Raw genomic sequence first — 22913 nt, forward strand, 5'->3', positions numbered from 1 at the left:
CAAATTAAAACATCCAAACGATTCGAATGTTTATTAGGACTGTACAATCCGTGCTGATCACTGGAAAAGGAGTTCACAGATGAGACACTGGACCAGGGGCAGGAAACTCAAGCTACTTCAGCGCATCTGGTGACTGGAAAGGAACTGATGTTAAAAATGAATTATGTAATATTTCTAAAAAAAGTTCCGGCTGCTGTGAAAGTTGGCACTGTCTTTTGAATTTGCTTGACAATGGTTTCTGTGGAAGTTTCGTGCCGCAGGCTGGACACCTGATTCCCTGCGCACAGTAGATATGAGAACTAGTTGTGTAAATTTCTTGCTTTGCCTACAGTGACGCAACCTATCTTGAAACAAGATATTAAAGCAACTAGCCCAGCAACAAAACCGGCGTAGGACAAGTTCCGTTGAAACACCACTTTAAGTAAACAGTTTACGCTGAACGAAATCGTATATTGTATCGCGACACAGACACTGTTGATGGAGGTAGAATATATACAACAGAAAAGATTATGTACGTTACTTTTAACATAAACAAGAACGTCTAAAAAGCAAACTGCTGTTTCCCAATATGCATTTGTAGACGTGTCTATTCTTTTGTCTCCGAGTAGCAGCGCATATGGTATGCACAAAAGCAATAAATTAATGCACAGTCCGGATGACCGATCCCGAGCACCACAAGGTTCGCAGCCGCAAGAAAGTCGGGAGTATTAGTGGAGGTCAGACCACAGACACTTCGCGGGTGCATAACAAAAATGGACGGTGACTCTGCGACTGCTGTACAGCGTAAAGGTGATCTGTATCGTTCCGCCGATTCAGTCAAAACACACACACACACACACACACATGTAATGAGTGATCACGTTCTCGCACACTGCGATTGTAGGACTAGAGTGCATCGGTGCGACGGGTCACTGGCAGACGTCCATAGGCACAGTAGAGAAAGGGCGGCTGCATGTCCCGTCCACACTGCGGGCTGGCGGCGCTAGGTCAGCGTCGTGGTCGCCAGGCGCGACGAGTACAAGAACCTCGGTGTCTTCCGCAAGCTTCCCAGGAGCGGCGATAGCGTCTTGGGCACCTCAAGCGTTTGTTGGTGGTTGGCAACGCTAGGGCGCAGTTCGGGGTGGATAAGATAGGCCGGGCTGAAAGGAAAAAGAACGAAGTCCTGGGGTTCACGCATGCACAGGACTCACAGCTCGCGAAATTGACGATGCAAGAGAGAGAAAAGTCCGCAACAAGGGTCGCCAAGCTCAAAGCGGCGTCACGTGGCAGCCGGCGCCATCCAGCGCTGCGCGACTGAGCTGGCGGAGAGTGACGTACTGGTTGCGCGGGTTAGGCGCCGGGGAGGCCGGCGGCGGCGGTGTTGGCTGGCCCACCACTCCGGCGGTGCGGTCTGCGGACTCCACGCGCCGGGCCAGCGACGAGATGGAGTGCAGGCGGCCACGGTCGCAGATGGCGGTCAGCTCGAGCGAGTCGGTGCCCTCGACCTGCACGCTGGCTGGAGGCAGGTCCAGGCAGGGTGAGATGAGCTTGCTGTCGTTGGCCAGGATCTCGACGATCTCGCATGCCGTGGGCCGCTGCATCGGGCTGCGCGCCCAGCAGCGCAGCAACAGAGCCTCCCTGCAAGCCGCACAGTGCGCACTGAGCGGCTGCCAGCAGCCCACTGACTGGGCAGCCGCCGCGAGCTTTGCCGGAAGCACAGGCAGCCACTAGAGCAACAACTTGCATGCAATAAATGCTTCTCACTGCACAATTCTTGCACATTTCAATATATACGTATTTCACATCCTGAAATGTACAGCCCCTAAAAGTGCGCCAGAGCTGGCTTAGCAGCCTGACATTCTGCAAAATTTGCTTCCTACTCTGCTGCTGGCGAAGCGCGGGCAAGGGCGGAGGCTTACAGCTCGGGCTTGCAGCCGCTGGGAACTGGCAGTGTGTTGTAGGCCTTGACGTACTCGAGGACCTGGTTGTTGGACAGGCCCTGGTACGGGAAGCTGGCGAAGGTGATGATCTCGTACAGCAGTACACCGTAGCTCCAAACGTCAGACATGGTGGTGAAGATGCCGTCGTTGAGGCTCTCGGGGGCCATCCAGCGGACGGGCAGCATGCCGCGCTTGTTGAAGCGGTAGTAGTCAGAGTCGTACATGGGCCTACACATGCCGAAGTCTCCTATCTTGACGGTGCGGCCGGCGTTCACGAGGCAGTTGCGGCAGGCCAGGTCACGGTGCACGTACTTGAGGTCGGCGAGGTAGCTTAGCCCGCGCGCAACGTCCAGCGCCATGGCCGTAAGGCAGCGGTCGGAAACTTCCTCGGACTTGTGGCGCTCGTTCTCCTTGACCAGGTGCCGACGGGCCAGCAAGTACGTCTTCAGGTCGCCGTATAGCATGAACTCCATGACCGTGTACACGGGCTCGCCCGTCGTGCATACGCCCAACAACCGCACGATGTTCTTGTGGTCGAAGCGCTTCATCATCTCCGCCTCGCTCAGAAAGTCCAGCTGCAAGTTCCGAACAAACTCAAAGGCAGCCCTTCAGGCCAAGGCTGGCGGGTGCCTGCATGCGCGGTGCTGTCCAGCATGGGACAGGGAGCGCGCATCCAGGCACCATTACGGCCGAAATTATTTCGTTTTTCCTTTTAAAAGGCATGCCATATGCGACATAAATAAAAGACAGATGTCATACCTTCTCCTCGACGATGGCACCGACCTTGAGCGTCTTGACAGCCACGGCTTGCCAGCACTGGTCGGTGACTAGCGCCTCACCGCCGAACACGGTGCCAAAGGCACCTTCCCCCAGCTTGCGGTTGATCACGATGTGGTCTCGCGGCATCTCCCATCCGTCCAGAGAAGGCAGGTGGTTGGACGTCAGTATTCCCAGCTCGCGCATGCGGGCCTCGGTCTGCTTCACTTTCTCCTCGTACCTGGAACGGCCGCGCCAGCGCGTGGGTGGATGGAAAGCGACCGCAAGGCGATAATAGCATTCACGTGGAACTAAATTAGTGAAAGCAAAAGGGAATATGGTTCGGCTAGTTGGTTCATTAACAAAACAGCACGAAACCACAAGACGACAGGAAAGAAGCACACAGACGAGCGCTAAATTCTAAATTAGTGACATGGTTCTCCTTTTAAAAACGTCTTTATCTCTACTATAGGAAACATTCCTCCGCCCGAATGGACGCCCGCGTAAATAGAGCAGCTTTATTTCCCGATGCTACAGATTTTTTTTTTTTTTTTTTTTACTGCGTGGAAATTTTGTTCTCTCTCTGAACCGACTTGTGCTTCACATGACCGGGTCGCACGATGCGATCTCGACGCGTACGTGCGCACTCCACTGTGTGCGTGCGCATCAAATTTCTGAGACAAGGGTGCGCCGTGCAGAAGCAGTTCCAGCGTCGTATATACCAATTGATTGCTTTTAACGTGTACAGAAATATATTTTAAAACGGGCAACAAATACGTCGGTGCGGTCTGTACATATGGAGTGTTCAGCAAGGCGCACACTAGACGATTACTTAAAGAAAATTAACTAATCAGCTTTTACACTTTTGATATTATGCGTCAGTACTAGAATGAAACTGAACGCTGGCTACATCGAAAGTGAGTCTTGTAATTAATTTTTATAAACACTAATTTGGTTCCAAGCATCGAACTTCAAAGTGCACTTTTGAAAACTCACCGAGTTCGCTTTCCCGAATTTAGTATTTATAAAATGGGGCCGCTGCGCTTGGCATTACCACAAAAACTATGTTAACGTTTGCGACATTATTCGTGTCTGTATTTAACACTAAATGCGAAGGCTATGAATGCAAGCGACGTCGTTTTATAGATGTCCAATGCGAGAAGGTCAACTCAACTACCTTCCAAATGCGCGTTTTTGATGCTCGATATATTGAACCTCACTGAGGTCAGAACCGTGAGGGACGATAGAAGCTGAAAATATAGATGTTAAATGCGTTCCTGTATTAAAAAATTGATCAAATCCAAAGCTGATCGGTTATTTCTAGCTACCTAATCATTTAATATCACGTTTTATCAACGGCATGATATCTGCTTTGCTGTGCACCCAACTTGCATGGGCCGTACAGATGTATCGCTCTTATTTTCTAGAATACGAATTTGTCAGCGTTGAAAAGACAAAAATCACTCGGTATAGCCGCTGCAGGAAAGTGCACTGCTTTCAGAAAACATTTTGTCGAAAGTATTGGCGCGGCCCCATCAGCACAAAATGTCACATACTTTTATTAACGCTTTCCTGGTCACACAAACATCTGATTCTGCACGGTGTAGCCTCATTGTCCTGAGAGTTCACTGCTGTATGTCCGAAATAAAGTAACGATCAGTGGTCTCTAACTGGCCACATAGGCGGCGATTCTTCGAACATGGCACGGACATTGTCTTAATGCTAAGTCATATTTTGACTGGCAATACCGACGTGTACATTTTGCAAACGAATATTTTTGCGGAAGGTTAAATGCATATCCGCTTAGCTAGCGTTAATACTCCAATGACAAGCAACTGAATCTGCTTGTGCAACTCTATAACAAACTCTATATCAAAATTAAAATCTTCACATGTAATTCGCCTTTCGGAGCGGTAGCATCGGAAATATCAGTAAAAACACACGGAAAGAAGCGGAATGTGTCGCCAACTTATTTCAGTGATATTGCACGTCAAAACGTCACGAACATGTTCAGTCGGTGTGAACAGAAAAAGTGAAAGAAGGCTTATTATAGCCGGCTCTGAAGAAGGAAACAATCTCATCGACAACTGCCAGTCTAAAGGCACGTACTACGTCAAATAATTTGTCACACACTTCCAAATCTCGAAAAATACCACAAGTGGAGCATTCAGGCGCGCCCACCACCGAGGCGGGTTGCATACCTTCTCTTGAAGACGACGCATCCGCCTATCATGAGCAGGGCGAACAGGCTGAGCCCGATGACGTTGGCCACGACGATCGCCAGGTCGCAGCTGGTACCCAGTAGGCGGCGCAGTCCCTCGAGAGGACAGACGTGGGGGTCCTCGCTGCCGTCGCCCTGGTTGCGGCCGGAGGGCCAGTGGATGGCGTGCAGAGGGCCTTTGGGTCCCAGCGCCAGCTGGTCAGCACCGCCCACACCGGGGCTGTACGTGCCCACGTGGTGCTGGCTGCCGTTCACCCACTGTCGGATGATAACGTCCGTCAGGCGGCTGGACCGGTAGAAGCGCACATGGCCAGACACGCCGTGGAAGTCGGTAGCGTTGATCAGCCGGATCAGCTCCCTGCGCGACCACCACTCAGTTCTCTCCTTCACAAATTAAGTGGTAGTGGTGCTAATAGGCGGACTTATAATAGGGTTGGAACGGACTGAGGGACGCTAACCACACGTGGTCCCACATTTCGCCACACAAGGTCCCGCTATTCCCCTGTCCCCCTAACCGATAAGGTAACCATATTTTCACGTAGTGCTGAGAAGCACAGTAGCCACAAATGAATACACTGGCGTTGCACTTGAATGAAGCTCTTTATTGGGTGGGAAAATTGCCCACGATAGGCAAACTGAAAATTCGATCATGCAATTGACAACAACGGACTACGAACGATGAGGCGAAAACACTGTCAATAAAAAGAGACCGTCGAATATAGAGAAAACATACGTACCGTCTTTGCCAAAAGTAACCAGGCTGCTCCGAAGGCTGCCGGAGCAAGCGCGCGGCCGTGTGGCGGCGTTGCGCTTGCTGTGGCTTATCGGTGGTCGTCAGCTCCGAGGATACAACAGCTGACGCAACTTCGCACCCTTAGTCTCGCCTGTTGGATGACAAAAACTAGGCGCGTATGATGGGCGGGCTGCGATTTCACGCGTTTGAAGCCTGGTTGTGCCCAGCGAGGGCGCTCAGTATAGCTACGGGACTATTAGCTCTTCTCGGCAACTGCCCTGAAGAAAGTATTATAAGTCGCGTTTCTCGCTTTATAACTATACGTGCTTGTTTTCCGTAATCCGCCGCTGAAACGCACCAGCACAATTGCACTTTCCGGCGTGTTTGATATGCCTGTCGATTAAAGAAATGATAACGCACTTCGAAATTTCAATATGCTTTCTCCGAGGTTCCTTGCGTATTGCCACTTTACAGGCCGTAACTCCGGTACAAAGATATGGGAAAGCTTGTGAACCCTTTGAAGCCACCTTATCTCTCTTTTAGGCTTGCAAAATTGTGTTAGCACCTTGGAGAGGCTGTGTATAATTAAGTGCAATGATTAATTCTAACAAATTCTTGCATTTTCTTGTAGGTAAGTTTCGGTTTAAGTTACGAACTATAATGAAACCTTCCTCACGCTTAGCCATTAGATGCACATGTTTACTTTCTCGTTCGCGGAACCCATATTTCAAGGCAATACTGTCTGACAAACCTAGCACATATTCGTCCTAGAAACAAACAACAAGAGCTCCCCATGTCTATTATCACCTGCTTTTCTGTTTTCCGCAGTTGCCGAGAGAAGCGAATAGCCCCGTCGCAATACTGAGCGCCCTCGCTGGGCACAAAAAGGTTTCGCACGCGTGAAACCGCAGCCCGCCCATCATACGCGCCTAGTTTTTATCATCCAACGGGCGAGAGTAGGGTGCGAAGTTACGTCAGCTGTTGTACCCTCGGAGCTGAAGAGCACCGATAAGCCAAAGCGAGCGCAACGCCGCCACACGGCCGCGCGCTTGCTCCGGCAGCCTTTGGATCAGCCTGGTTACTTTTGGCAAAGACGGCATATTACATGAAATAAAGCTGCTAAAAACTTTGATAACTTTAATTTAAATAGAAAAGAAAATACGGCATAAAGTTCTGTGTACTCACCGGCCGAGTTAAAAACCACTAATGTAAAACCCTAAGCCGGCACCAATGGTGAGGTGTCAAAGTGTAGGCAAACCTAAATGGAATCGAGACATCCCTCCTCTGGAGGGCGTGCTCATGGCATGTGGTATAATGCATAAATTTAAAAAAAAAAAAACATTGAGGGAAGCACTGCAAATGGTTTATCTTTTGGAGCCTTCACAAATCACATGAGCACAAACCGTCTAGCGAAGAAAACGACGTCCCTACATTATGCAGTGCCATGATGCTTACGAAGCGTTGAAAGCACACGCACACCGTTGTGTTTGTGACTCATTTCGAGTCGACTTCAGTTTTCATATAGCCAGCCAAGCATGCAATCAGGGCAGCCAGATTTCATGCATAATATGCTGCTTCGCGTAAGTGAAGCTGAATTAGAAGAAGTGATCCGTTTCGAGGGATAATACTCTTCTTGGTAGCCGCCCAGTGCACTTCAGAATATGTGTTGTTCTCTATTGCTTATCTAAGCCTAACTAAATCATGCAATGCAAGACATTTTTATGCCTAAAAATTATCTGCAGGGTTAAGTAAACCTCCAAGACATTTTTATGGTAACTCGAGCTGCACTTTAGCAACTGGTGTCATAGCCCGCCTATTGCAGAAGCGATCGCAACGGTCATCACAACTAAACGGTCGCACACAGTCTCAACAACCCATAGTGTTTGATATGCTTCTCACCAGATTCATGCAGAACATATACCATAATTTATCAAAACAGCAGCGCCGTATTTCCCCCAGTTGGTCCGTACAGCTGCGGCCCGAAATTTGACAACACTTCATGCTGGGCCCGGTTTGAGCCCTCCTGCTTGGTTCGTTGGAATATTTCGGCAATGTGGACGTCGGAATTTCGTTAGAATGCGCTGCAGGCAAAACAAACAGTGAACAGAGAGTCAATTAGACTCACCTGAACGTGGCATCTTCATGCAGGGAGGCCGTGTAGCTGTGGTTCTTCTTGAACAAAGCATCTACAGCCAGGGCAAACACCCACACCGCATCATACGCGTAACCGCCGTAGTCGCTGTCTTCTTGTTTCTGGACGGGAGAGAAAGTGCCGATCATCGAAACTGCCTGCAGCAGCGTCATTGCAGAAGCCTCTGAACAAGCGCACTTGGTCAGTGGTGCGACAGCTTCAATGCCCGGCCTGAAGAGAACACGCGCCGTGCCTTCACTGTCTCTACTGTAGGGAAACTATAGTGCACAGGTTAGACCAGCTTAGAACGCTCTATTTATCTAATTGCAGGCTATTATCGTGGTTGCCCGGTTGATTTTCAGACGTATGTTAAGAAGAGGGCGAACAAGTTTTCATAAGAAATTGTTGATGAATCCATTTTTTTTTCTATGAAAAAGGCCAAAGACATGCATAGTTAAAATGGCAGAGCATTTTCAGGAGGCAGCGAAGCAGCACTAGTTTTTACCACCAACAACACTGTTGGCACTCCCTCAGGCTCTCTACACGTGACCTAGATAGGCCCCGTAGGCCGCTTCTATGCCTCACCCCGTTGCCTCTTATCGGAGTCACTCGAATTCTGCACAAACGAAAGAAGTACACCTCCCTTATATAATGATATCTTTTCTTTGACCTTGAGTGTTGTGATATCTCGTTCCTACCTAGTGTTTCGTATGCTTTTTGTAGATGTTCATCTAATAACGACCAAGAAATTGTTTCTATAACATGGCATCCATTTGTCACAAGCTGACTCACCTATTATACAGTGGAAGTTGCGGGAGCTTTTGCCTCAGATATAGAGCGAAATTTACGGGGCCCCGTCGCTCCTCTGGGCAAGATCCATCACGCCGGCAGGGGCAGCGACCGCCTGTCCTTGACGCGGGCGCGGCACACAAGCAGAGTGTATAAAATAACCGATCGCAGAACGCCCGCGCCAGTGCACCTGGGGAGATTCAGACTTCCGGCCACTCTCGCGGCGCTCCGGGAACGCGTATTGCGTTCCATCGGGCCCGCGATCGACGCATCGTTCTACTCACCTGTACGACCGCAGCTACCGAGCAACCCAGCCTTCGACGCCTCAACAAACTAGAAAGTCGTGAGAATAGACCTCTCCCTGTTTGCAAACAATGTGACGTCAGGGAGGCACGTGACGATGGGGGCGCGCCGGGCTTGGTGGGCAAAAGCGGTCCTTTTCAGCCGGGTCTCCCTGCTGCAAGGAGCGGCGAGAAGCTGCCCGCTGCTGTGCAATGTTTGCTTCAAATCGTGCGATAGCCATATTCGCATCCGGCACAATATGCGGCACTCCTTAGTGCACACACATATTAGCAATTTTTGCCTTGAAAAGGATGACAGTCTCGGAAAGCGTGCATGCAATTATTTTTGCTCAATGAACTGGCACGGCCGCTTGCGGACGACAAGCGCTTGAAACTAATAGGACGTAAGCATGCTGGAAAACGGGTCAGTGCAGGCATATTACAAGCATCATTTTCTTTTTTTTTTTAACCTTCGTAAAATCGACTGTGAGCTTCACGAAGCGTAGGCAGTTATGAGCGAAAGCAGCAGCGCACGCACGAGCTTCGCGCTTGGCTGGATGATTTCCATCCCAAGTAGTAGTAGTGAGTGGTTTTATTATAGAATAAAATAATAAAGGAATGAAAAAGATGTTTTGCCTGTCCCGGCATCTGCTTTCGAAATGAGCTGAAGCACCTGAACTGGGGCGGCGGAAATAAGGGGAAAGCAAGGAGACGGGTTTGAGAAATCAGAGGTGAGCGACAGGGAGAAAGGACAGTTATCCCAAGTACAGATATTTTTAGTTCGTTATGTTCGGCCAGACAAAGAAAAAAAATTATTTCCGCTTAGTCGTGTAGTACTGTCACCAAAACTGTGTTACAAGGAAGCTAGCAATAACACGCGAACGAGTCCCATGGTATGGAAAGTAACAAAGCGCGATTTGTACCACAAAATAATATTCATGCAAGGCGCACAAATATTCTTATAAGGGCGCTTAAATGATTTCAGTAAAAACACTTTACACTTGGGACACGACAGCTTTTGAACGAGCTATATAACGATTCCGTCAAGGGATGCTGTTGTACTTCTGCGATCATGCCGCTGGCATGACCTTGGAAGCCGTTTGGTAAGAGAGCTAGCTCCTTTAACATGGCCTACTAGACTGGAATAAATTCAATGCCGAGCAAGAATCTCTAAAAGCGCTGCAGTTGATCGCATGCCGCCCGGGCCTTTTAGCGCGCGATTGGCCAGCATTCATCACGATCCGTTCGGATAGGCAAACTAATAAGTGCTTGTTCTTTTTCCCAGAATTACGTGAACGCACTTGTATACCAGAAAAATGTGCTTACGGTCGAGAACAATGTCGAGGCCTGCCGGCGCACGACGTTTGTCGCTTGGCCCTTTGCATAGCTGCAGAACACATTTGGACCGCGTATAGAACAGAAGAAATATGTAGCTGGTTATCTGCGATCGAATATCGCATCACACCGCGCGGGGTCTTGACGGTGTTGAGAAAAACGCAGCAAGTTGTCACCAGACGAGATCAAATCCTCAGCGCCATGCCACCAGCAGCGGAATGTTTTGCCCACCAAGGGGCAGGCGCCCCCTTCGCCCCTCCTCCAAAACGTCATTCGTGACGTAGGCCAGGAGAGGTCAATCAAACATTATTTTTCGCTTTTGCTAAACTTTACCTGTACTTAGTAATATTTTTCGCTGTGTTTCTATGTGACTTCTGCCTATACTTATTATATCTAGAATACTTGCTTTGTTATCCCTTACAAAAATGCATGTAGGGTTTCTATAGAAATTCGAAAGCGTTGTGTCAATACACGCTGTTGAAAGTCTGTCGATAATCAACAACATTTTGGATGATGCAGTGTTGACCTCTTGTTGAGCGCTTATGAAATAGTGGCCCATGTGTTTCTTAAGAGCGCTTTTGGAATTCGCGCAACTGAAATTCTGTTGATTTCAGGCTCAAATGCTTCAGAAACTCTGCAAGTGACGCTTTTTGATTTTCTGCTACCTTTCCACTCCTGAACAACAGAAAATAGTACACGACCATCGGTTTGCCAGGAGCAGACACGGGGTGATTTTCATTAATGCAAAAGTAGTACAGTACATCTCCTAGCTGCGATAAGTCACCACATTCTATGTTCTGCCCGACCAATCAACAATCCTGTCTGATCAGTGCTGGTTAATGATAAGCATAGTGAGGCATAAAAGAACAAAACAGATCTTGATCTTTTAAGCCCCATTATACTTACTCACTCATTAACCTACACTAAACTGACTAAATTGTTGATTGATCGAGCAGAACATAGAATGTGTTGACTGACCGCAGCAAGGATATGTGCTGTTCTACTTTTGCATTAATGTAAACCACCTCGTGCCTGCTCCTGGCTAACCGTTGATCACGCAGCATTTTCTGTTAATCCGCAGCGGAAAGGGAACACAGAATAAAAAATGCGCGTTAATGAGAAAGAAAAAATATGCATCTTTGGTGAACCCATTACATGAGCTGGGTTGTTTATTTGCTTTATTTCAATTCATGTGCAAGGTATGACGCCAGGCTGTTCTTTGCGTAAAACGCTGATACGTCCGGGAACTCCTCGCATGTGATGCTGAAATAAACAATATAAATCATAATTAAGTTGCGGTATATACTAACCTAAAAATAGAGCAAAGGCATTTGTGCGCTGCTCCACGTCATAGCTCAAGAAATTTCTTGTCTAAAATGAGTTGTCACTGTCTTTCACTGCTTAGACGGCATCGACCGCCGCCTCCACAGCTCGGCAGCACTACCACATCGTTCATTTCTCCCTGATAAACAATATATGCTGCCGTCAAAGATCCCATTGTGAATATAAATAGCAAAGCGCAGGTCACAAGCATTACTACCCAGAAAACTTGAAGCAAAATTACCAACTATAGGCACTAAAATGAGTGGAAACAAAAACAAACACTGCAAAAATGGCGGAGCTGCACAGATTCAATAATCCACAATGTGTGACAGAGGCATATTATGATCTCGTTAATGTGTCCGTCTCAGCGCGAGTAGCGTATCGAAAGAGTACAGCACTGTGCCGAACAATCCGTCAAAAACGGTCACCGGTTAAAAAAAAGAAAGAAAATGTCACCATTCCAGCTGGCGTTCCATCGGCCCCAGCGTCCGCGTAGAGACAAGCCTCGTTCTCTCTCTCTCTCTCCCCCTCCTTTTTTTTCCGACGAGGCTGGTTTGTCTGCTAGAAATATTTACATGCGGGCTTCACCTTGTAGCACACACAGTACAAGACTGGCACAAACACGAATAGGAAAAAGTAAAACACTCACCAAAGTGCAGACGCTCCCTCCGCCCGCGCCGGCTTTTCGCCTAGAATCCAAAACGCCTGCGACTGTTGAACTTCTTAAACACGTCCTCCTTGCGCAGAAGCTGCCGCCCAAGAGCGGAGTCCTCCGAAGACTTAAATTCGTACGTTCGCGCTCCACTTTGAACGAAACGATCTTCGTGATAATCACCAGCGAAAAACCTACATACGGTGCTTCGTTCACAGTGCAAGATGCGACCACGGTGGCGGGAAAACGCCAACTGAACTGGCACATCGCCGCACTCAGCGTACCCGCGTCTGCGTGCAAAGAAAACGGGGCGCAGAAGAACAGCTTCGGTGAAAAGCCACCACCCCCGCTGCGCGACTGCTGAAGCCAAGGTCATCTCCGTGAAAACAAACCACGGTGAAGGCAGAGAGCGGAGACCCAGCGGGAGCAACCCCTCCTCCCTCCCCCTTTTTTCCCCCCAGCCGACAGGAAGCGGCCCTCGACCTCTCCGGACATGCTGGCGCCGTTCGCGGGGCACGGGGGAAGTGGGATGCGGACAGGGGCAAGGCGGCGGCCGAATGCTTCTTTGAAAAGAAGAGTCGCCGTTAGAAGACGCATGCAATCTTGTTTTTTTCTTTTTTTTTTTCATACGCGAATGTTTTTGCTATGCGTGTTAACTCTATAGTATGCGTGGGATCAATCCGTGATTATTAGAACCCCTCAATGTTTAAAGTGACTTCATTTTAGCATGGTGTCCACTAAGAAAGGAAGGAAAAGAAAAAAATAACAGTAAAATTCTCCAAAGACATACAGCGGTGGAGGATTCCAATACAGACTGCACCTCATTTTGCGGCAAAAAGCTACGGGCAAAAAATACCTATGCTTGGGCAGAATGTCAGACCCTGAAGCATATATATAGTGAACTTTGGAACTGGTTTAAAAAAGCTCTGTCCTGCCCTACATGGTAGGTTCAATCTAGGATCCTGTTTGTTAGTATGATGACTCACTGAACTTGTTTTATGATAAATATAAAATATGTCCTACCACTAAAGTTACCTTCTGCGACATACAGAAGCTGATCCATTACGGATTCTGATTGACATTCAACGATGTATTTGCATTATTAGTGGAGGCTTTGCCATCATGAAGTTTTTAGGGCATATTTTCACTGTGTTGCGAAGCTTGAGCTAAGTGTGCACCGTTAATATGTACTTTTATATAACATGAACGAGCACGCAACTGCATGCTGCTCTTATATTTCCCTTTGCAGAATGTGGCCAATAGTTGATTACAAGTGAGACCAAAAATTCATAACGAAATTGTTACATCATGCTCTTATCATTTGTGCCTAAAACTACTTAAAAACATGGGTCAGCATGAACAGTACACGCTAATTGTTCGTGAACGTTGCAAACTGACAACAAAAAGCACATAGAAAAAATTGCACAAAAAGTCTATTGGGTAGAACACAATGAAAATTCTGTTGGCCCTGTAAAGATTGCATTCAGCTGGGGTTGAATGTCTATCGAAATTCAATAAATTCAAAAGGCGGTCAATAGTCCAACAATAGAGTTTCAAAACTCATTTTTGTAAGGGATCTTTATAGTCTTCTTTTTATCACAGTGTTTTGTTCATTGTCGGGGTTTACTCTTGTCATTTAACTAGTATTTTATCAATATCTTGGGTTGCCGTCTTATTTTTTTCATTGTACTCTATTATTATGCAGTGTAATTCGGACTACTATTTATAAACATTCAATTGTTTGTAAAAGAGACTTATTTGAACTTATTCCTCAATCACACATCGACACACGTGCTTCACGGGTTGATCGGCGTAACTTTTAAATGTGTTCTCAAACCTCATAGAGTGACCACGGGTAAAGGGGATCCCGCGCCTCTTTTGGCCGTAAAGGCGGGGGTTTGAGACACCATTCTTGACTGATATTTTTACCTTCTCCCTACAAGGCTCTATCAGTCTGCAGTACCTTCCCATACAGTGTTATTGAAGTGATGTTCAATGAATCCGTGCCCCAACGTTGAGGAAGGAAATAGTACATGACCGCACTCGATACAGCCGTGCGCAAAGTGCGGTGGACTGCGCTGAACCACATGGAGCCAAGAACTTGGCGGCTCACCTCGTCCCTTGAACTGGTGTGGTTTGATTTGTGGGGTTTAAAGTCCCAATGCAACTCAGGCTATGAGAGACGCCGTAGTGGAGGTCTACGGAAATTTCGACCCCCTGGGGATCCCTAAAGCGCACTGACATCGCACACGGGCGCCTTTCTCTTCGCCTCCATCGACAAGCGGCCGCAGCGACCGGGTTTCGATCACGCATCCTTAGATTCGTAGTCGAATGCCCTAACCATTGAACCACTGCAGCAGAGTTCGTCCCTGGAACGGCTAAAGCATTGCGCAGTGGGAAGACAACGCCGTTTTCCTACCTGACCTGTAGCAATCCGCTTGTACTGCGCCTTCCAGTCAGCGACGGTCTTGTTGTCTTGCATTATTGCTTCATCGTCAGCGTATGCCTTCGGGTGCAGGCTCATGTAACCGTCGATAGCCATCCTCATCTCACTGAGGGTGCAGTTCACACTTTCGTTGAAGCGATGATTGTAGTAGTCCGTGTTGTACCACTCCTGATGGCGCTGTTCCTGCTGGCCAAGCCAAGTCGGAAGGAACCATTGGTAACCATCCCTTCCAGTCATGCCCTGCCAAAGGAAAACATGCTGTAGAAAATGTGCGTACCGTTACATTGATCGAGAAAGTATGCTTTGGGGGCGCATTTACGCATTTACGATTTGAGCGCATTTACGTAATGAAAGGCTCGCATACACAATGCCCGGTGAGACCAGAGCAAGAGCTCCCATGTGGCCCCCTTATCGCGCAGACGCAGCCGAAGGAAAGGCCGCGTACCTGCCTGTAGGCCTCGCACATGATGGCACGGGCGGCGTCCTCGTCGAAGCCACCGATGATGATGCGCGCGTTGCGTGACTTGAGGTCGGCCAAGTATTGAGACATATCCTGAGACTTGTGTGTGCCGTTGTGCGTGCCGTGGTCGTGGGGAAACTTGCGGTTAGTGATGAAAGTGTAGCCCATCTTCTGCATGTCGTCGTGTAGCAGGTTCAGGTACTCGCTATATTTGTGGCCGTCCTCAGTGAGCGCTGCCAGCCGTCGCCACTGCAGGGCCTGCAGTAGCTTCAAGTACACAAACCTGCAGCAGCACAAGCCAGGGTCACACAAATAACGGCCTCGCGCCATCTTTCTGCAATGTGCATCTGTGTATTGAGGGTATAAATATAAATAAATAGTGTACTTTAGTTTATGGATATTAACGCCGCAAAAGCACTGAAGTTATGAGAGACGCCGCAGTGGAGGGCTCCGGAAATTCCAACCAGCACTGACATCGCACAGCACACGGCCGCCTTGCTTTTCGCCTCCACCGAAAAGCGGAAGCCGCGGTCAGAATTCGATCCTTCATTGTTAGGTACAGCAGTTCAGCGCCCTAACCGCTGCGCCACCGCGGAGGGGTATAAAATAAATGAAAAGCACGCGGTTTAATCCGACTATAACAGCGCATCACGTCCTAACTCCGCCTGTGCCGAACTCGATTGAGAATCATCCAGCTCACAAGGAACGTAGGGAAACTGCCGGCTTCGAAGGTCTTCATAATGTACAGGGCAGACTGGTGGGTCAGTTGGTTTGAACGGGCAGCGCTGCGTATCGTCTGTTCGGTCACTCCTGTGCTGGTTTGCTGTTTCGCATTGGTACTAGTGCGCCACCGAGGAGAATACCGACCCTGGGGGACGTATCTATTCACAATTGCTTTTAGTGAGTTAGCTCTAGTGGTGCCATGAGTGAAGGTCATCTGATGCCGGGATTTGACCTCAGGTGCGGGGCGAGGAGCCAGCGCCGGCCGCTCGCTACTTTCCCCGCTTCGCTTCTTCACACACGTGCCAAACTTTATTCGTACCGATACTGATATCCACAAATATACAACATTGCCTGACATAATGCTACACAGCCTTCCAGTCCCCTAACCACCTTCACCTCCATCGCTGCCCATCTGCCCACCTCCTGGGACCTCACCCTCAAATGCCCTCGACACCTTCGTGTCGTCTAGATCCGGCTGTGTCTTTGAGGTTCGCAAACAGCCACGAAGGAATCGCGCGCTGAAGATAGTGCTTCGGCTGCATTTCCTTGACGTTCGCAGGCAGCCACGGAGGAATTAAACCACAGCAATAAATCGTGTCTTACCATGTATAATCGAGCTTCAAACAAGGTTCAGCCAAGTTCAACTCCAGCCATTTGTTTCAAGCCCTTCACCGCCGTGACTACGTGGTGTTCATTTGCTTAGCCTAAGGTGACGTTATCGAATTACGGCCAAGGCGGCTGGATTTTGGTAAAAGCGAAAGGCAAAACCGCTTGTGTGTGCAATGTCAGTGAGTTTTCCTGGAACCCTCCGCTACGGCATACCTTCTAGGCTACGTGCACCTTCGGCCCATTAACCCCCTTGCCACATTTGGATATGAATATGCCTATGACACACACAAATGGTCTTTGCACAAATTTAGTTTCTGGACCCTTGATTCATTCAGCACATGCCGCGTTACTTCTTCGAATGATTGCAAAATAAGGATTTTAATGCTTTGCCCCGTTGGAATGATTCTGAGTAAGTGGCACGCTATAAGGCAGAACGCTGTAGATATCGCATCCAGGCTGTGTGAGAAGATGGTATGCGGCTATTCAACCTTCCTTCACTCTATTATCTGCTAACACAGGACTAGGGTGTCCCATCTTATCGAATGTCGAACTTTGTGGACCTACCAGTACGTAGTTCTGTAACTGTACCTTTTGGCGCTCTTTATGATCACTGCAGTAAAGTACTCCCGCTGTAAAAAAAGTTTTTGCGAGGTTCTCGACAAGGGCCTCTGGAAGCAGTACTACGCCAATTGGACTTAATTGTGCGCTATAACAAAATCCAAGGTTCTTGAACTTCAACAGCAGTAGAACTGACATAAAGGCTACGCTGAAATATTTAAAAGTCACAGGTCTGAGCGCTAGGCCTCAGAAAGAGTGTGGACATGTTTTGTTTTTACACAGAACACGAAGGACGACATGAACACGCAGAAAAAAACGAACTTTGTCTTTCGCCCTTTTTATCTTTCCCACGAGTAGAGTAAGGTCCACTGGTAAGTACCTGAAAACCTCTTCGCCTTTCCTTCTTGTAGATTCTCTCTCTGCCTCGAGGCATTTCTTTATGCGAGGTTTTCGAGACATTTTTGGAAAGAGATACAAGCGAGTATGATACGAGCGGTGTGGACACCGCCGCGTCCCTTCCCTCAGCTGGCGGAGGCTAGCTCGAGATGAAATATAGGCGTGTCTCGACGCACCTGTAGATGTGGTTCTCAGGTATAGTGCGGAAGAAGTAGGGATACTTTTCGCGCTTTGAGAAGAGAGCCCCTTCGGCGCTGTAGCTAATGATGGGTGTGTTGTAGTGCTGCGCCAGGCCCACGATCGGCTCCAACGTCTCGGTGCACGCGGGCCCTGGAAGCAATGAAAGCGATGACCACTCTTTGGCACCCTGTCCGCTGGAATTGAGCGCACACTTTGGACTGGCTTGACAGCGAAATAAAAGATAAGGCCAGAAAAGAGTGTTGGAACAGGCAGCAGATTATTTTCGAGAATTGACAAAAAATTTATGACATAATTAATTGAGCGATCTACAGATTTAATGAAACCTACTGTTTGAAATGCATACAGACAACATGGCTAACACGTACACGCAACGCACTGGATACGGTGCTAGTCGCGGCCTCTCGTGCGTTTTTAGGCGCCAGTAAAAAAAAATATCTACTAAGTACCAACTAGTATAACTTTCTTCTTTCAATGTATACTTTAGACAAAGTGCGGAGAAATATTCAAAGTACGATAAATTTACGAGAAAGTAGATGTTTGGGATTTTTAATTGTAAAAGTAAACATGCTACGTAGCTTCTATGTAATGCATCGTCATCTCACCCAGAATGCCGATGAGGCTTTTGTAGATGGGGCTAGTGACGTAATTAATATAGCGCTTCATGACCACATCTTGGGCACACTGGCCGTCTTCCTCGAGTATCGTGAGCCTAAAGTCCTTGAGGATGTCCTGGTTCCGGTTTATGGTGTCCATGGCCATGCGAGCAGCTGCATGGTGGAAGAAAACAGTGGAGAGATTACCTTTTCCCCGTGAACCAAAAGGCAGCTCTTCATTTTATACTTTTTATGCATTTTATATATGAACGGCATCGGCAGCGACGATGACTTTAGGATGTATATTATAGAGAGATTTAGGTACCTTTCAGCAGCATATTTCACAAGCGATAACTTATCAGCGCGGCATAACGAAAGTCGAACGTTTCGACAACAGTTATATATTATATATATATACACACACACATATATGTACACACACACACACATATATATGCACACACACACACACACACACACACACACACACACACACACACACACACACACACACACACACACACACACACACACACACACACACACACACACACACACACACACACACACACACACACACACACACACACACACACACACACACACACACACACACACACACACACACACACACACACACACACACACACACACACACACACACACGCACGCACGCACGCACGCACACACGCACGCACACGCACGCACGCACGCACGCACGCACGCACGCACGCACGCATTTGTCAACTCGTTAAAGGCAGTACTCAATTCTTAATATGCGATAATCATACCTTACTTGATCGTTATCAGGCGTTCGGACGTTTGCACGGGAAGTTCAAGTAACTTTTGCTACCTTTCTCACCTCTCTGCGACAACGCTTGTGCAAAACCGCCGTTCCCTCTTGCCCTTACTCGTGGAGCCGTTGAGGTCATAAGGAACTCAAGCTTACACCATTTATTTCCTGCCTTCCGGCAGGAAGGGCTCCACGCCCGCGCATCGTGCTTCGGCCGAAGAGGCGCCCGCGTGCGATTTTTTCAGTCTCTATAGGTAGGGAACGCTTTCAGTTACAATGTAAGCCATCCAAACACTACTTTTGCCCTTTCTGACACCCGCTGTGTCCAGGAAGTCTGGGGTTGAGCTTCCTTGCTGATTTACTCGGCCTAACCGTATCTGTGACACGTGCATTCGACTTCAGTCGTATCAGCTTAGGCCCATTGGTTCGAAACAAAAGTCAGCCTTTAACCCTGTTGGCCGGAGTTGACTTTGCCGAGGGTCACTGTGGATGGAAGCGACAAAACAATACCAGCGGCAAAAAAAGAATGACGCAAAGATGAGCGAGGATGGCGCACTGACGATGATGGGTCACTGCTTCCACTGACAGGACTGGCATGGAGAAGACGATGGCCGCAGTCAAAACAGTGCACACAATTCTCAAAAACAACTAAATGCTTATTATTACTGGCATTAAGGACCGAAATTTCCTGAAAAAAAAAAATGAAGGTTCTATAGACTACATTTCGCTTCATTCAAAAGTTTTTTTCGCTTGTGCTATAGCCAGCATTACCAAACCACCATTCTCCGATATATTTGGCGTTACTGGCTCACTTCTGCTGGTATTAACTTTTTACTCAAACTATTTGTGCTGTGCACTAGTTTTGTCCAGCATGCGCGTCTGCATTGATTCTTAAACAGTAACTGGTGTGTTTCAAATTATTCCATGCAGATTTTTCGCGGAAATGTCGTGAGAGATAAATCTGTGTTGATGATACGGCGTGGTAGACATTTGATACGGAGCAACAAAAGGACGAGTAATTTGCTAACATGACTTAATTCTTTGTTTCAGATAAATGCTTATAAATGAGAACTGAAAACCTTCCACATCAAAAGGCAGGTTCACTTTAAAAAATAATTGAACTGTCAAAGGAGATTTTTTTTTTCTCACGTTTGATATCTCGAAGAACGATGCCGATTCTAGAATATTAAAAACTCCTCCCACCTTCGGTTTTGGCGATCTTCAATTTCGGGACGTAAACTTGAGCCCTAAAACCGAAAATTAGGAAGATAATTAGTTACTTTAACTAATTATTAGTGCTTTTATTGCACTTTATCTCTAGAGTAATATCCGCTTTATCGTACTATGCACATAACAAAGATCACAGGTAAGTATGTTTTACGGCTTTTAAAATAAAATCTGCATTGCATAATTGGAAACACACGGCATAACAGGACTCGGGTAGCAGAATCCGTGATGCTCAATATCACAACAATTCTCGGCATCCTTAACAGAAATAATGCGGCAACAATGAAAGGAGGAGTATAACTATATATCTCGATATTGTGTATGGCGTGGCTTGGACTGTCGCCAGCGCCGCGAAGCGATGAAGCGTTAGTCATCAGGTGCGAGGTTAATGCTACCGATACTTTTACGCCGGCTGACGATAGCTGGTGCGCAGCTTGCTTTGTCTGCTTTTTCGGCTGTGTCCGATCACCGCGCAGACAGCGCGCTCGTGACGTAAGCATTTCTTCGCGTTTCGCTCCCGGATGCGGCCGCACTTCAATTTTGAGGTATCCGAAAGTTGTACAGTGGTGAGCGCAAGTGGTTACATAAGACGCAGCCGGTGACGGAGCTCTAAAAAAACTGCATCGAAACGTTATCTAGCAAAAGCGACAGGGACAGCGACGAAGCACTGCCAATATTTTTCCGAACTCCGCCATCCTCTTATGCTAGTACGCTTTGAACTGAGCGTGAGAATCAGAAGCTTTGTTGCTATTTCTTTGTCGTCATTTCAGATTGTTTGTCAGAGAGAAATTTACCACATTTTGCTCAGCGAGGCCATCGAGCATTTCTTTGTCGGTGAAGATGTCAGAGTCGGAGATTGTGCCATCGACTCAGCAAGGATCTATGTCATGTGATGGTAACCGAAACGTCCTCAATAGATGATCGTGAGCGCAGGAGAAACTTCAGAATCAAAATTTTGCTACGGATCACAGTTCATTTCTAATATGTTCATTGCAGTATCTTACAATATTTCACACGCAGCCCATCGACTTTCTATGGGGATTGAAATACTAGCTGCGAGCGCAGGAGCAATTTAAAAATTTTGCTAAGCATCGGAAGCTGAGACCATTCCATTAAGACGTGCATGGCAATATGTTGTAATATCTCATAACTGCCTCGCAATTAAAATTTTTCCCAGAACGCTTTGCAGCGGCGCTTTTGTTTCTGACGCCCTAAATGCCAAGTGCTTCAGCATGAAGCCAGCAAATTGTTTAGCGCAGTGGATCATAGTTCTTCGCCGAATGCATGTTCAGTTTTGTTGCACCCCGCTTCCGGTATGGGAGAAGTAATAAGACTGTCACCAGCGGACGCTGCAGCGCATGCTGCCAGAGACTCGGAGGGCTGTACGGCATCTACAAAAGCCCAGACCGATTGTTTCTGGACACGCGTTATCGGCTCCGCCGATAGCGGGCGGCCGTCGACTCGGTGTAGGAGACACTTGGTTTACGTCATAGGGCTTCTCGTCACAGGCAGCGATAATGCAGAATCGAAGGGCTGCGGGTCGTATTCGTAAGGTGTCGCAGGGAAACTTGAGGCCAGAGGCTCGTTCCGTCGTTTTCCCTTGGGCTCAGCTTGCGCTTCCCCAATAGATGTTTCCATAAGGTGTAGCGGGAAAACCTGAGGGCAGGGGCTCGTTCCGTCATTTTCCCTTGGGCTCAGCTAGCGCTTCCCGAAAAGTGCGTTTTTCGTAAACACTGTTCAATCCGGCGAAAAGAGCGCAGGGTAGAAAGGCTTCGCTGCCTGATCGCGCACTGCTTCCCGTGAAAGGAAACCGAGGAATCCGGTGATTTCAACAGACGCGGAACACCCCAGCTATTTACACAATGTAGTACGTCGTGTGCCCTTGTAGCGCTGAAAGGAGAACCCGCCCTCTTTTCACATTTTTACTTTGCACTGACATGCACCACGCAAAGCTACCCGCAGGTTTCGTATCATAGACTCTGCTACATTAACACACGCGTGTGCAAGATTGCCACCGTTCAGTTGCATTGTCACGACTTAACCGAATGCGAACAGCGCATGAAACACAATGAACATCACTGATATGCCTTTTCAAAGGGTTCATCATGGCTTACATGCTGATGTCGTGCCACGTATAGTCCAGAAATATGCCTAAAAGAGTTTTCAACTCTGTCTGGTAACACCAGTGCGCAATTGAATTGATGCCGCTGTTTCAGTATAATATCCGATAGTGCTAACTGCACACCGAGGCGCATCGAGTGATGACGCTCTGTCTTCGCACACACACGAGGCGAGTTGTGCCCGCATCGGCTGCATCACACACACGGTGCAGCAAGAGATGGTGCCTACCGTTTGAAGATTTACACGCCAGTTGGCACCTAGAACGGGAATTAACGTACACTAATCTACGGGATGAGCGCTACAGAAAAGCCTCGACTAACCTGTAAGCACCCCGCCCATGCGCTTGTAGAGTCCCGAAATGGGAAAAATTCCGCCGATGTGCAGCAGAGGCTTGTCGATCAATTTTACGGAGAACTGGTGCAACAGAAGCTCGTTGTCGTGCAGGAAGGAGCAGGCAATCTGGAAGTAGCTTTTGTGTTGCAGCCTTTTGTTTTGGTACGAGTTGAGCAGCTTCTCATACTCCTGCTGCTTGAAGCCCATCTTCTCGACGAGCTCGTAAACGTCTGGCGCAGAGTCTTTGAGCTTCGACCAGGCTACCTGCAAAAGGTGCAATGGAAGTACTACCCTTGTCGTATAGGTTAAACTC

The 22913-nt window shown here is 48.0% G+C and overlaps 1 protein-coding gene across 4 annotated transcripts in view; it reads right to left on the bottom strand.

The window, feature by feature from the left end:
• The window catches only part of LOC146205741 (uncharacterized), a 147904-nt gene continuing 124991 nt past the window's right edge, over positions 1-22913 (bottom strand). For 3 of the 4 annotated variants that reach the window (XM_084590398.1, XM_084590399.1, XM_084590400.1), the window contains exons 7-17: positions 22588-22864; positions 18136-18300; positions 17509-17662; positions 15032-15329; positions 14560-14826; positions 7755-7882; positions 4877-5254; positions 2679-2916; positions 1899-2494; positions 1318-1617; positions 1-1139 (exon numbers count right to left, since the gene is read on the bottom strand). In XM_084590398.1, coding sequence (XP_084446524.1) covers positions 983-1139; positions 1318-1617; positions 1899-2494; positions 2679-2916; positions 4877-5254; positions 7755-7882; positions 14560-14826; positions 15032-15329; positions 17509-17662; positions 18136-18300; positions 22588-22864 — 2958 coding nt within the window. In that variant the 3' untranslated portion in view covers positions 1-982. The remainder of the gene's footprint in view (positions 1140-1317; positions 1618-1898; positions 2495-2678; positions 2917-4876; positions 5255-7754; positions 7883-14559; positions 14827-15031; positions 15330-17508; positions 17663-18135; positions 18301-22587; positions 22865-22913) is intronic. The other variant, XM_084590401.1, reaches the window with a different exon arrangement.

The sequence above is a fragment of the Amblyomma maculatum genome, chromosome 1, assembly GCF_055883805.1.
Source record: "Amblyomma maculatum isolate TAMU_Amacu chromosome 1, ASM5588380v1, whole genome shotgun sequence".
Classification (NCBI taxonomy): domain Eukaryota; kingdom Metazoa; phylum Arthropoda; class Arachnida; order Ixodida; family Ixodidae; genus Amblyomma; species Amblyomma maculatum.